This window comes from Hyla sarda, chromosome 4 (assembly GCF_029499605.1).
Source record: "Hyla sarda isolate aHylSar1 chromosome 4, aHylSar1.hap1, whole genome shotgun sequence".
NCBI lineage: Eukaryota > Metazoa > Chordata > Amphibia > Anura > Hylidae > Hyla > Hyla sarda.
Window position 1 is genome coordinate 332065987 of NC_079192.1, and position 16069 is coordinate 332082055.

The following is a 16069-nucleotide window of genomic DNA, read 5'->3' on the forward strand; positions in this document are numbered from 1 at the left end:
GTGTATTGCCAAAATGAGTGGATTACAACTGAAGCGGAAAAAGGCGCAAATAAACCCTGCTTGCGCCTTTTTTGCACAATTTTTAGACACAAAAAAACAGTCTAAAGACAATAATACATGTCAGCCATAGTGTATATTATAAGGAATTTTTGGGGTGGTAAGGTTTTTATGGGCCACAATAAATTACGGTATTGTATTCAGAGGGTGCATGGCAAGGTTATATTCAGAGAGCACAGTATGTGGTAGTATTATATTCGGAGGGTACAGTGTGTTGTAGTAATATATTCAGAGAGTACGGTGTGTGGCGGTTTTATATACAGTGGGTACGGTGTGTGGCGGTTTTATATACAGAGGGTACGGTGTGTGGCGGTTTTTAGAGATGAGCGAACTTACAGTAAATTCGATTCGTCACAAACTTCTCGGCTCGGCAGTTGATGACTTTTCCTGCATAAATTAGTTCTGCTTTCAGGTGCTCCGGTGGGCTGGAAAAGGTGGATACAGTCCTAGGAGACTCTGTCCTAGGAATGTATCTACCTTTTCCAGCCCACCATAGCACTAACTGAACTAATTTATGCAGAAAAAGTCATCAACTGCCGAGCCGAGAAGTTCGTGACGAATCGAATTTACTGTAAGTTCGCTCATCTCTAGCAGTTTTATATACAGAGGGTACGGTGTGTGGCGGTATTATATTCAGAGGGTACAGTGTGTAGTAGTATCATATTCAGAGGGTACGGTGTGTGCCAGTATTATATTCAAAGGATACAGTGTTTGGCAGTATTATAATGATTATTGTTTTCATATAGAGGATGAGAATGCGCTGACATAGTGAGGAGCCATCTGGGCGTCACATTCTGCTGAGTGAACATTTAGCTGTAACAAGTCCTGGCGGTATGTACCATCTGAATTAAATAAGGGAAGACTATAGAGAAGACGTCACCTGTAGTCACTGATATCATTGTACATTCTCCTCTCTATGTCCTATCAGAGCGGTAGTCACTTGTCAGTTCTACAGTTATGAGAAGTGAAACTACAACTCCCAGCATAACCTCACCACTGCTTAAAGAGGTACTCTGCTGGAAAAAAAAATTTTTTAACTGGTGTCAGAAAGTTAAACAGATTTGTAAATTACTTCTATTTGAAAATCCTTTCAGTACTTAGTTGCTGTATGCTCCACAGGAAGTTCTTTTCTTTTTGAATTTCCTTTCTTTCTGACCCCAGTTCTCTCTGCTGACACCTCTGTCTATTTTAGGAACTGTCCAGAGTAGGAGCAAATCCCCATAGCAAACCTCTCCTGCTCTGGACAGTTCCTGACATGGACAGAGGTGTCAGCAGAGAGCACTGTGGTCAGACAGAAGGGAAATTCAAAAAGAAAAGAACTTCCTGAGGAGCATATAGCAGCTGTTAAGTACTGGAAGGATTAAGATTTTTAAATAGAAGTAATTTACAAATCTGTTTAACTTTCTGGTACCAGTTTATTTGAAAGAAAATGTTTTCCACCGGAGTACCCCTTTAAGTCATTCTGGAAGCTGTAGTTTTAAAAGGTGAAGACTTCTTTAGCGCTTTCCCATTCTATGGCAATCGGTATACTTGATTATTATACTGGATTTTTTCACAATGCGCTACATCAGTGGCATCTGTCACAATTGGCCAAAAAATTACTTTGGGAGGGGGGGGGGGGGTCGTGTAGGTATGTGGTGACACTATTTTCTACCGCACCGGGTGACACCAACCCTAGCAATACCACTGGCTGTATTCTATGGGTGACATATATTTATTAATAAACAAATTAATATAGATGTGTGTATATAGAGAGAGAGGGAGAGAGAGAAGGAATCACTGCAGCACATCTGTGTTTCTTGCAAAAATAAAAAGTGGGTTTTATTCCAACATGTGTAGAGTTTCAGGCGATGTTTCTGCTGCTCACCCAGACATTGGTGGAGATTTATCAAAATCTGTCCTGAGGAAAAGTTGCCCACAGCAGCCAATCAGATCGCTTCTTTCATTTTTAAAAGGGCCTTTGCAAAATAAAAGCAGCGTTCTGATTGGCTGCTGTGGGCAACTTTTCCTCAGGACAGATTTTGATAAATCTCCCCCAGTGTCTGGGTGAGCAGCAGAAACATCGCCTGTAACTCTACACATGTTGAAATAAAACCAACTTTTTTCTTTATAAAATTCGCTGTGGATTTGTGACCAGGATTCCTACACTTGCTTGCACTCTTCAATGCATTCATGTACTGTTTTCTTGAAATAAATTATTTTATATATATATATATATATATATATATATATATATATATATATATATATATATTCTGCCCGCATGCCGGCTGTTGGCTGGCACAATGACACAGAGCTGTGGGGCTGGTATGCAATCATTTCCAGGGCTGGTTTTTGTCCCCAGTCTGGCCCAGTTACTATCTATGGCACACCCTGGCTAAGTATTTGTGTTTTGTCTATATTTCCAATGGATGAACGGAGGAACATATTTTTATTGTTTTTATGTACTTACTATTATATGCACAATTATATTTAGTAATTTAATTATGAATGAGGCAATTTAGTGATATACTATGCACAGACACTTTATACTACACATGTACTGTATTTTAGCATGTAATGCATTGTATCTGACACTTATGTGACAAAGCTTTTATACATTTTCTAATTACACACATCTGTTTTGATGCTTGAGAAAGACTTAAGAGTGGGGTGAAGCATTGATTGATATACACTGAGATGGAATAAAACACTTTATTTGTACCTGAATTCAAGTGCTGCAGTGCTGTGGTGGACTTTTTGTTTTGTATCAATGGGGCTTCTGGACTAGCTTCTAGGCGCATCATTAACCCCTTCAGGACCAGGCCATTTTACACCTTAGGACCGGAGCGTTTTTTGAACATCTGACCACTGTCACTTTAAACATTAATAACTCTGGGATGCTTTTACCTATCATTCTGATTCCGAGATTGTTTTTTCGTGACATATTCTACTTTATGTTATTGGTAAAATTTTGTCGATACTTGCATCGTTTCTTAGTGAAAAATTCCAAAATTTGATGAAAAAATTGAAAATTTTGCAATTATCTAACTTTGAAGCTCTCTGCTTGTAAGGAAAATGGATATTCCAAATAAAAAAAAAAATTATTCACAAATACAATATGTCCACTTTATGTTTGCATCATAACATTTACGTGATTTTACTTTTGGAAGACACCAGAGGGCTTCAAAGTTCAGCAGCAATTTTCCAATTTTTCACAAAATTTTCAAACTCACTATTTTTCAGGGACCAGTTCAGGTTTGAAGTGGATTTGAAGGGTCTTCATATTAGAAATACCCCACAAATGACCCCATTATAAAAACTGCATCCCCTAAAGTATTCAAAATTACATTCAGTCAGTGTTTTAACCCTTTAGGTGTTTCACAGGAATAGCAGCAAAGTGAAGGAGAAAATTCACAATCTTCATTTTTTACACTCGCATGTTCTTGTAGACCCAATTTTTTAATTTTTACAAGGGGTAGAAGGAGAAAATTTATACTTATATTTGTAGCCCAATTTCTCTCAAGTAAGCATATACCTCATATGTCCATGTAAAGTGTTCGGCGGGCGCATTAGAGGGCTCAGAAGGGAAGGAGCGACAAGGGGATTTTGGAGAGTACGTTTTTCTGAAATGGTTTTTGGGGGGCATGTTGCATTTAGGAAGCCCCTATGGTGCCAGAACAGCAAAAAATTCCCACATGGCATACCATTTTAGAAACTAGACCCCTTGGGGAACGTAACAAGGGGTAAAGTGAACCTTAATACCCCACAGGTGTTTCACGACTTTTGCATATGTAAAAAAATAAAAAAAATTTCACTAAAATGTGTGTTTCCCCCCAAATTTCACATTTTTGCAAGGGTTAATAGCAGAAAATACCCCCCAAAATTTGTAACCCCATCTCTTCTGAGTATGAAGGTACCCCATAAGTGGACCTGAAGTGCACTACGGGCGAACTACAATGCTCAGAAGAGAAGGAGTCATATTTGGCTTTTGAGAACAAATTTTGCTCGGGGGCATGTCACATTTAGGAAGCCCCTATGGTCACACAACAGCAAAAAACCCTCACATGGCATACCATTTTGGAAACTAGACCCCTTGAGGAACGTAGCAAGGAATAAAGTGAGCCTTAATACCCCACAGGGGTTTCACGACTTTTGCATATGTAAAAAAAAAAAAAAAATCACTAAAATGTGTGTTTCCCCCCAAATTTCACATTTTTGCAAGGGTTAATAGCAGAAAAGACCCCCCAAAATTTGTAACCCCATCTCTTCTGAGTATGAAGCTACCCCATAAGTGGACCTGAAGTGCACTACGGGTGAACTACAATGCTCAGAAGAGAAGGAGTCCTATTTGGCTTTTGGAGAGCAAATTTTGCTTGGGGGGCATGTCGCATTTAGGAAGCCCCTATGGTGCCAGGACAGCAAAATAACCCCCACATGGCATACCATTTTGGAAACTAAACCCCTTGAGGAACGTAACAAGGGGTACAGTGAGCATTTACCCCCCACTGGTGTCTGTAAATTCTCACTGCACCCCTCATTACATTCCGTGAGGGGTGTAGTTTCCGAAATGGGGTCACATTTTTCATTTTTTTTTGCGTTTGTCAAAACCGCTGTAACAATCAGCCACCCCTGTGCAAATCACCTCAAATGTACATGGTGCACTCTCCCTTCTGGGCCTTGTTGTGTGCCCCCAGAGCACTTTGCGCCCACTTATGGGGTATCTCCGTAGTCGGGAAAAGTTGCATTACAAATTTTGGGGGGCTTTTTTCCCCTTTTACCTCGTCAAAATGAACAGCATAGGGCAACACCAGCGTGTTAGTGTAAAAAATGTATTTTTTTACACTAACATGCTGTTGTAGACCCCAACTTCACCTTTTCATAAGGGGTTAAAGGAGAAAAAGCCCCCCAAAATTTGTTTGGCCCTAAACTGTTGCCCTGAAATACAACAGGGCTCCAAAGTGAGAGCGCCATGCGCATTTGAGGCCTGAATTAGGGATTTGCATAGGGGTGGACATAGGGGTATTCTACGCCAGTGATTCCCAAACAGGGTGCCTCCAGCTGTTGCAAAACTCCCAGCATGCTTGGACAGTCAACGGCTGTCCGGCAATACTAGGAGTTGTTGTTTTGCAACAGCTGGAGGCTCCATTTTGGAAACAGTGGCGTACCAGACGTTTTTCATTTTTATTGGGGAGGGGAGGGGGGCTGTGTAGGGGTATGTCTATATGTAGTTTTTTTACTTTTTATTTTATTTTGTGGTAGTGTAGTGTAGTGTAGTGTTTTTAGGGTACAGTCACATGGGCGGGGGATTACAGCGAGTTTCCCGCTGCGAGTTTGAGCTGCCACGCAAAATTTGCTGCATCGCAAACTTGCAGCCTGATACTCACTGTAAGCCCCCTGCCCATGTGAATGTACAGTTTATCAGTGCATGCTGGTAGTTATAGTTTTGCAACAGCTGGAGGCACACGGGTTGGGAAACACTGAGTTAGGAAACAGACAATGTTTCCCAACCAGTGTGCCTCCAGTTGTTGCAAAACCACAACTCTCAGCATTCTCAGTCATGCTGGGAGTAGTAGTTCGGCAACATCTTTAGAGCCAGATGTTGCCGAACTACAACTCCCAGCATGCTTGGAGTTGTAGTTTTGCAACATCTGGAGGACTACAGTTTGCAGACCACTAATACAGTGGTCCCCAATCTGTGCCGTTCCAGATGTTGCAAAACTACAACTCCCAGTATGCCAAAACTGTCCAGGCATGCTGGGAGTTGTAGTTCTGCAACATCTGAAGGGCCAGATGTTACAGAACTACAACTCCCAGCATGCCTGGACAGTAAGGGCATGCTGAGGATGTGTAGATTTGCAACATCTGGAAGGGCACAGTGGTCCCAAAACTGTGGACCTCCAGATGTTGCAAAACTGCAACTCCCAGCATGCCCAGACGCAAAGGGCTGTCTGGGCATGCTGGGAGTTGTAGTTTACAGGGTCCAAATACAGCAATGCATGTCGCTTTATGGCAACGTGCATTGCTGTAAAGGGCCCGACCGCGGCTGAAGATCAACTCACCTGTCGCCGCTGCCGCCGTCTCCGTCGCAGGGATCCGGGTCTTCAGAGACGAGGTAAGTACAGGGGCCGGGCCCCAGCACTCCCCCGTCCCCCGCCGCGTCCTCCGGTCTTCCTCCCATCCTCTCCGGACTTCAAGGGGCCAGGCAGGGCGGGAGGAAGTATCCGCCCCCCCCTGCGATTGGTCGGTTAGTTAACCGACGGATCGCATGGGGATCGGAGGAGGTGGCAGGCTTGCCACCTCGCTCCTAGTCTTCAGCATGGTCCTGGCTGTCTGTGACCACCGGGATCATGCAAAATTACCGGGCGATCGGGTCCCAGAGACCCCATCAGCCCGGTTTCGCCGCAGATCGCAAGGGCGATTTCCCTACATGGCCCCCCTCGGCATTTGCCCTGGATGCCTGCTGAAGGATTTCAGCAGGCATCCAGTTCCGATCTCTGTCCGGCGAGCGGCAGAGACCGGAAATACAACAGGACGTTCTCTAACGTCCTTGGGCATTTAAGCCCAGGCAGTGAGGACGTTATAGAACGTCCTATGTCCTTAAGTGGTTAAAGGGGTACTCCAGTGAAAACCTTTTTTCTTTTAAATCAACTGGTGGCAGAAAGTTAAACATATTTGTAAATGACTTCTATTAAAAAAATCTTAATCCTTCCAGTACTTATTAGCTGCTGAATGCTACAGAGGAAGTTCCTTTCTTTTTGGAACACTGATGACATCACGAACACAGTGCTCTCTGCTGACATCTCTGTCCATTTTAGCAACCATGCATAGCAGATGTATGCTAAGGGCAGCATGGTGGCTCAGTGGATAGCACTGCTGCCTTGCAGTGTTGGGGACTTGGGTTCAAATCCCACTAAGGACAACAATAAATAAAGCGTTATTATTATTATAATAACGTCAGCAGAGAGAACTGTGGTTGTGATGTCATCAGAGAGCATTCAAAAATGAAAATAATTTCCTCTGTAGTATTCAGCAGCTAATAAGTACAGGAAGGATTAAGATTTTTTAATAGAAGTAATTTACAAATATGTTTAACTTTCTGAGACCAGTTGATTTAAAAGAAAAAAGGTTTTCACCGGAGTACCCCTTTAACCCCTTAAGGACCAGGCCATTTTACACCTTAGGACCAGAGCGTTTTTTGCACATCTGACCACTGTCACTTTAAACATTAATAACTCTAAAATGCTTTTAGTTATCAATCTGATTCCGAGATTCTTTTTTCGTGACATATTCTACTTCAACATAGTGGTAAAATTTTGTGGTAACTTGCATCCTTTCTTGGTGAAAAATCCCAAAATTTGATGAAAAATTAGAAAATTTAGCATTTTTCTAATTTTGAAGCTCTCTGCTTGTAAGGAAAATGGATATTCAAAATATATTTTTTTTATTCACCTTTCCAATATGTCTACTTTATGTTTTCATCATAAAAATGACGAGTTTTTACTTTTGGAAGACACCAGAGGGCTTCAAAGTTCAGCAGCAATTTTCCAATTTTTCACAAAATTTTGAACCTCGCTTTTTTTCAGAGACCAGTTCAGGTTTGAAGTGGATTTGAAGGGTCTTCTCATTAGAAATACCCCACAAATTACCCCATTATAAAAAATACACCCCCAAAGTATTCAAAATGACAATCAGTAAGTGTTTTAACCCTTTAGGTGTTTCACAGGAATAGCAGCAAAGTGAAGGAGAAAATTCACAATCTTTATTTTTTACACTCGCATGTTCATGTAAACCCAATTTTTGAATTTTTACAAGGGGTAAAAGGAGAAAATGTATACTTATATTTGTAGCCCAATTTCTCTCGAGTAAGCACATACCTCATATGTCTATGTAAAGTGTTCGGCGGGCGCAGTAGAGGGCTCAGAAGCGAAGGAGCGACAAGGGGATTTTGGAGAGTATGATTTTCAGAAATGGTTTTTGGGGGGCATGTTGCATTTAGGAAGCCCCTATGGTGCCAGAACAGCAAAAATAACCCACATGGCATACCATTTTGGAAACTAGACCCCTTGGGGAACGTAACAAGGAATAAAGTGAGCCTTAATACCCCACAGGTGTTTCACAACTTTTGCATATGTAAAAAAAATAATTTTTTTCTTTTCACTAAAATGTGTTTCCCCCCAAATTTCACATTTTTGCAAGGGTTAATAGCAGAAAATACCCCCCAAAATTTGTAACCCCATCTCTTCTGAGTATGGAGGCACCCCATAAGTTGGCATGAAGTGCATTACGGGCGAACTACAATGCTCCGAAGAGAAGGAGTGATATTTGACTTTTTGAGAGCAAATTTTGCTCGGGGGGCATGTCGCATTTAGGAAGCCCCTATGGTGCCACAACAGCAAAAAATACCCACATGGCAAACCATTTTGGAAACTAGACCCCTTGAGGAATGTAACAAGGAATAAAGTGAGCCTTAATACCCCACACTGGTTTCACGACTTTTGCATATGTAAAAAAATATATATATTTTTTTCACTAAAATGTGTGTTTCCCCCCAAATTTCACATTTTTGCAAGGGTTAATAGCAGAAAATACCCCCCAAAATTTGTAACTCCATCTCTTCTGAGTATGGAGGTACCCCATAAGTGGACCTTAAGTGCACTACGGGTGAACTACAATGCTCAGAAGAGGAGGAGCACCATTGAGCTTTTGGAAAGAGAATTCGTTTGGAATGGTAGTTTGGGGCCATTTGCATTTACAAAGCCCCCGTGGTGCCAGAACAGTGGACCCCCCCACATGTGACCCCATTTTGGAAACTACACCCCTTACAGAATTTAATAAGTGGTGCAGTGAGCATTTACACCCCACTGGCGTTTGACAGATCTTTGGAACAGTGGGCTGTGCAAATGGAAAATAACATTTTTCATTTTCACGGATCACTGTTCCAAAAATCTGTCAGACACCTGTGGGGCGTAAATGCTCACTGTACCCCTTATTACATTACATGAGGGGTGTAGTTTACAAAATGGGGTCACATATGTGGGGGGGTTCCATTGTTCTGGTACCATGGGGGCTTTGTAAACAAAAGTGGCCTTCAATTCCGGACAAATTTTCTCTTCAAAATCCCAATGGCGCTCCTTCTCTTCTGAGCATTGTAGTGCACCCATAGAGCACTTTACATCCACATATGGGGTATGCACTTACTCAGAAGAAATGGGGTTACAAATTTTGGGGGGCTTTTTTTATTTTCCCTTGTGAAAATGAAAAATTTAGGGTGACACCAGCATTTTAGTGAAAAAAACTTTTTTTTTCATTTTCCCATCCAACTTTAATGAAAATTTGTCAAACACCTGTGGGGTGTTAAGGCTCCCTATACCCCTTGTTACGTTCCGTGATGGGTGTCGTTTCCAAAATGGGGTCACATGTGGTTATTTATTTTTTTGGGTTTATGTCAGAACCGCTGTAAAATCAGGCCCCCCTGTGCAAATCACCAATTTAGGCCTCAAATGTACATGGTGCTCTCTCACTCCTGAGCCTTGTTGTGCGTCCGCAGAGCATTTTACGCCCACATATGGGGTATCTCCGTACTCAGGAGAAATTGCGTTACAAATTTTGGGGGTCTTTTTCCTTTTACCTCCCATGAAAATAAAAAGTAAAGGACAACACCAGCATGTTATGTTAGTGTAAAAAAAAAAATTTTTTTTACACTAACAGGCTGGTGTAGACCCCAACTTTTCTTTTTTATAAGGGGTAAAATGAAAAATACCCCCCCAATATTTGTAGTGCAATTTCTCCCGAGTACGGAGATACCCCATATGTGGCACTAAACTGTTTCCTTGAAATACGACAGGGCTCTGAAGTGAGAGAGCGCCATGCGCATTTGAGGACTAAATTAGGGATTGCACAGGGATGGACATAGGGGTATTCTACGCCAGTGATTCCCAAACAGGGTGCCTCCAGCTGTTGCTAAACTCCCAGCATGCCTGGACAGTTAGTGGCTGTCCGGAAATGCTGGGAGTTGTTGTTTTGCAACAGCTGGAGGCTCTGTTTTGGAAACACTGCCGTACAATACGTTTTTTATTTTTTATTAGGGGGACAGTGTAAGGGGGTGTAAATGTAGTGTTTTACTCTTTATTATGTGTAAGTGTAGTGTTTTTAGGGTACGTTCACACTGGCGGGTTTACAGTGAATTTACCTCTAGGAGTTTGCGCTGCGGTGAAAAATTTGCCACAGCTCATACTTGAAGCAGAAAACTTACTGTAAACCCGCCAGTGTGAATGTACCCTGTACGTTCACATGGGGGGGCAAACCTCCAGCTGTTTCAAAACTACAACTCCCAGCATGTACTGACAGACCGTGCATGCTGGGAGTTGTACTTTTGCAACAGCTGGAGGCACACTGGTTGGAAAACCTTCAGTTAGGTTCTGTTACCTAACTCAGTATTTTCCAACCAGTGTGCCTCCAGCTGTTGCAAAACTTCAACTCCCAGCATGTACTGATCGCCGAAAGGCATGCTGGGAGATGTAGTTATGCAACAGCTGGAGGGATCGCAACTACAACTTCCAGCATGCAGAGACAGCTGTTTGCTGTTTAGGCTTGCTGGGAGTTGCAGTTTTGCAACATATGGAGAGCTATAGTTTAGAGACCACTGCACAGTGGTCTCCAAACTGTGGACCTCCAGATGTTGCAAAACTACAACTCCCAGCATGCCCAGACAGCAAACTGCTGTCTGGGCATGCTGGGAGTTGTAGTTTTGCAAGATCTGGAGGTGCACAGTATAGAGATCACTTTGCAGTGGTCTCAAACTGTAGACCTCCAGCTGTTGCAAAACTGCAACTCCCAGCAAGCCTTAACAGCTCTCTGGGCATGCTGGGAGTTGTAGTTTTGCAACATCTGGAGGGTTACAGTTTAGAGACCACTATAGTGGCCTCAGACTGTAGCCCTCCAGATGTTGCTAAGGAACTCACCGGCTTCCGTTGGATCCAGGGAGCTGCGTCGCGGTCCTCTTCTTCCGCCGATCGTCGCCCGCTGCCGCCGCTGATCGTCGCCGCTGCCATCGCCGATGGGTAAGTGGATCTTCGGTGCCGGTCCCTGTCTGTTTCCCTGTCCTGCCCCGCCTATTGTGGGAGGGCAGGACGGGGAAACCGAAAGTAAACCCCTCCGCCCCTGATCTGCTATTGGTGGTCGCGTCTAGACCACCAATAGCAGAGATAGGAGGGGTGGCAACCCTGCCACCTCACTCCTATCGCTACAGGGGGATCGTGGGTGTCTAGGACACCCGCGATCCCCCTTCTATTCCGGGTCACCGGGTCACCATAGACCTATATGACCCGGAATCGGCGCAAATTGCAAGTGTGAATTCACTTGCGATTTGCGCCGATCGCCGACATGGGGGGGTCTAATGACCCCCCTGGGCATTTGCGCGGGGTGCCTGCTGATAGATATCAGCAGTCACCCCGGCCCGATCCCCCCCCGGCGCGCGGCGGGGACCAAAATTCCCACGGGCGTACAGGTACGCCCTTGGTCCTTAAGTACCAGGGAGCAAAGGCGTACCTGTACGCCCTTGGTCCTTAAGGGGTTAAAGGGGTACTCCGGGGGTTAATTTTCTTGACTATATGGCATCTTCTTTGTAAGTTTAGCTTTTTGCAATATACATGTGTTAGATGTTTTGGCAGCATATGTGTGTTTTTCTTACCTGTTTGTTGGGCAGGAAGTTCTGTAGTTCAGAGGGTTTTCTTTTACTGTTGTCCACAGTTCTGAGTCTGTTGTGGACAAGATGTCACAGCTTTTTTTCCCCTCTGTCTGCATGAGAGGAATAAGCCACGCCCCCTCATCTCATCCAGCTGAGTACACAGCTCCTCACCTCATCTCACAGCTCCTCACTAAATCTCATACTGGGAATGATCTCTATGGGGGAGATTTATCAAAACCTGTGCAGAGGAAAATTTGCCCAGTTGCCCATAGCAACCAATCGGATTGCTTCTTTCATTTTTCACAGGCCTTCATAAAAATGAAAGCAGCAAGCTGATTGGTTGCTATGGGCAACTGGGCAAGTTTTCCTCTGCACAGGTTTTGATAAATCTCCCCCTATATGTGAAGGGGGGGGGGGGGGGGGGGAATCCTGAATGACACATGCTGGGAGTTGTAGTCCCTGTTGTGTGTGTGTGTGTGTGTGTGTGTGTGTATGCTAGTGTTTACAAACCAGTGTGCCTCCAGCTGTTGCAAAACTACAACTCCAAGCATGCCCTGACAGACTTTGGGCATGCTGGGAGTTGTAGATTTGCAACAGCTGGAGGAACACTGGTTGGGAAACACTGTTCTAGCCTATTCAGCATCCACATCATGTTACAACAGTGTTTCTCAACCAGTGTGCCTCCAGCTGTTGCAAACCTACAACTCCTAGCATGCCCAAAGGCTGCCAGGGCATGCTGGGAGTTTTAGTTTTGCAACACCTGGAGGCACCCTGGTTGGGAAACACTGATGTATGCTCTACAGAGGTGTGGTGAACTACAACCCCCAGGAGACTACAGAGACAGCATGCTGGTGTTATACCACAGACTGAAGATTCCTGAATGACACATGCTGGGAGTTGTAGTCCCTTTTGTGTGTGTATGACAGTGTATCCCAACCAGGACTGATTATATTAGTGTGCTGTGTATAAGGGGGCCGACGCGGGAAAATAATAGGGTGGGTAAAGGGCAGAACAAACAAACAAAAAAAAAAAAGGAGCCGCCCCAAACCAGCAAGGCATGTGGCATGCTGGGATTTGTAGTTTTCAGCACAGCAAGAAACAGGAAATAGAAGCGAAGATAGGAAAACAAAGTGGGGGATAAAAAGACAACAAAGAACGGAAATAGAGTCGCCTAAACAACAAGAATAGAAATGAAACAAAACAAATAGGGTAAGTCAAAAATGGAAAAACACGTTGACCACCGGAGTACCCCTTTAACACCAAGTTATCCACACCCACCACTCTGAACATGCTGCTGAAACCTTTTTTTCCTATTTATATATATATATATAAATAATTTATGTAATATTTGGGGATGAGGGAATGTTGATTGAGTGATAGTTAAGCTGTACATATTTTTTGGCTATAATTGTTATGGGACGGTGGGAACTTTACATGGAACTTGCATAACTCCATATCTGATAGGAATCCTAATCATTTTTTTTATCATATGAATATCAAATATTCAATGGGTTTACTGGGTTCCCCTGAAGCATGAATAGGTGCCCCTGGAGCATGTGTTACCCTTTATAAGTACCGTATATACTCGAGTATAAGACGACCCCAATATAAGCCGAGGCCCCTAATTTTACCCCAAAAACCCAGGAAAAGTTATTGACTCGACTATAAGCCTAGGGTGGGAAATACATCATCCCCCCATGTAATCATCCAGACCCCCGTCATCATTCCCCCCCCCCTTCATCATCACCGCCTGTCAATCCCTTCATCAGTGGTCTTCAGCCTGCGGACCTCCAGATGTTGCAAAACTACAACTCCTAGCATGCCCGAACAGCCATTGGCTGTCCAGGCATGCTGGGAGTTGTAGTTTTTAAACCTCTGGAGGTCCGCAGGTTGAAGACCACTGCGGCCTTCATCATCATCCCCCCCCCCCCCCCACTTTCATCATCACGGCCTGTCAATCCCTTCATCAGTGGTCTCCAACCTGCGGACCTCCAGAGGTTTCGAAACTGCAACTCCCAGCATGCCCGGACATGCCACAGTTGCGCATGAACTTCCCTGTGCGGCATCGTCAAGGCAACGTCACTACTCTGGGGAAGCGTGGCGAAGAGGCCCCCCCAGTGAAAATGGATAGCCCGCAACGACTAACCATCCCCACCAGACGGTCCCTGCAGCATAGATGGCCCGGACCAGCTCACCCTAACATCCTGCCTAGGTGAGGTGAGAACAAAACAAAAAGGGTGAGGGTCTGGATGATGACGAAGGCCGCAGTGGTCTTCAACTTCGTGCTGAAAAACTTGGCTTATATTCGAGTATATACGGTAGTCCAAAAACGAAAAAACGAAGACTTGTAATATGCATTTGGGTGTGATGAACTATGGGATGAACTAAAGCCTATGACAGCATTGTGGGGCACAAAATACCCAATATGCAGATTAATGGACATCCCTTTAGTTGATATGCTACCAATATTTATAACATTTCATGTGATAGGATTTATCCTATCTTATACACTGACAAGCATTTGGAGTTTTTAAGGTGTTTACCAAAAAAATTGTTTCATGGCATGTCATTAAAATATTCCATAAATGTCTGAACTGTGGTGGTAATACTTCTGGGGATCTTGGTTCCCCCCATCAATGTATTTTTTTAGGTGAAGGTTTACCATCTCATATCAGAAAAGATAGGAATAACAGAAATGGAAGCAATTGTATGATACTTAGTTTCATTGTATTCTAAATATACACATGTACATACCTCAGTTCCACCATCAATAGGGTTACAGATGACACCTAAAAAATTAAATTCAGACAATAAGCACATAGTGTGAGATATCTCAAATATATTTCTTTAATATACTGAGAATGAACTCTTATCTTATATTATGCAGGTTAGAAAACATTGTTCAATGATGAATTCTAAATAATAAATGCAGCCAAGAGCAAATGCACAGAATAATTGCATGAATAAAGCACATTACAAATAAAACAAGTAATTATGATAATAGTAATACAATGAACAATAGAGAAAACTAAAAGAAATAAATCTTTAGGATTTTAACCTGTGAAACTGATGAATGCCACAACAGCAAGGACAATGACTCCTATGGGCGTCATAGTTGAGGAGTGTGAACCTGGAGCAATAGATTCGGCAAGTAATTCTCCTTCACATTGTTGTATATATTTATATTCTTCAGAGGTTTACTTAAGGGAGGTCTAAAAGCAGACATCGTCAATACTTGGTAACCGGATATAACATTTAATTCATGTCATTACCAGACAAGACTTAGCTTCTTTCCTCAATTATAATCTTACATTTACAAATATTTGCTTTTACTTAATAAATAAGGAAACATCAGAGTGGAAGTTCAGTCTTAGTTATATTTGTTGTTCTACATAATCTTCTTCCCTTTGTGAAACAGCAGGATGAGGAGTAAACCAGCAGTCTAAAAAAAATTAGTGAATTTAAATAAGTGATTATGAGCAACAATTTTTAGGCTATGTTTCCACTTGGCTTTTTTCTGTCAGTTTTTGAAAAACTGCCACTGCAGTTTTTGAGTCATAGAAAAAAGGTCTCACACACACGGTTACTGCTCAAGCTTCTTCTTTATATAATGGTTTCTTCACAAGAAATGACTTTTCAACAATGTAACAAAGAAAAAAGCAGTGAATAATCACCCAGGTGGATACAGATAGTCCGCAAGATGTGTATTGGAGAAATAGCCGATTTCTTAAGACTTCATAGTGCAGCTTCACTGCTCAGCTTCTCTGGCCGTCTCCATCCAGATGAAGGACAGGTGAGTTTGATTGCTACGTTTCAGAGGTAACACCTCCTTTGTGCTTGATAGTCTATGACTGTATACACACTGGGAATAGAGCACCCAGTCACCGCACTGATACACCCTGAGACGTATGTCCCTTCCCTTTATTATTGTTTGGACTGCAGTTTTTGAGCCAAAGTCAGAAGTGGATCCATAAGGGAGGAGAAGTGTAAGTCCTTTCTTTATATGTCCTGTTCCTTTTGAATACACTTCTGGCTTTGGCTCAAAAACTGCCAGAAAAAAAAACCAAGTTGAAACTTAGCCTAATAGAAATGAGAAAAGCTAACAAAGAGAATCAGCATTTTCTCCTTTTTTATGACATGCCGATTCTGCTTTTAACTTGATAGATTAAAGTCTTTGGGCGAGATTTATCAAAACCTGTCCAGAGGGAGAGTTGCCCATAGCAACCAATAGTGAGGAATTTTCGTGATGTTGAAAGAACTAAAGGAAACAATATTAAAATCATAAACTTCTCTTATGTCTTAGTAGCAGCACAATTATGGGGATGTAGTTAGAAAAATTCCATA

At 42.8% G+C, this 16069-nt stretch overlaps 1 protein-coding gene across 2 annotated transcripts in view; it reads right to left on the bottom strand.

The window, feature by feature from the left end:
- The window catches only part of LOC130369632 (double-headed protease inhibitor, submandibular gland-like), a 50276-nt gene extending 35230 nt beyond the window's left edge, over nt 1-15046 (bottom strand). The window contains exons 1-2 of one of the 2 annotated variants that reach the window (XM_056575102.1): nt 14784-15046; nt 14480-14514 (exon numbers count right to left, since the gene is read on the bottom strand). In XM_056575102.1, coding sequence (XP_056431077.1) covers nt 14480-14514; nt 14784-14838 — 90 coding nt within the window. In that variant the 5' untranslated portion in view covers nt 14839-15046. Of the gene's footprint in view, nt 1-11728; nt 11892-14479; nt 14515-14783 lie in introns of those variants that run through there. The other variant, XM_056575101.1, reaches the window with a different exon arrangement.
- Nucleotides 15047-16069: the final 1023 nt, after the last annotated feature.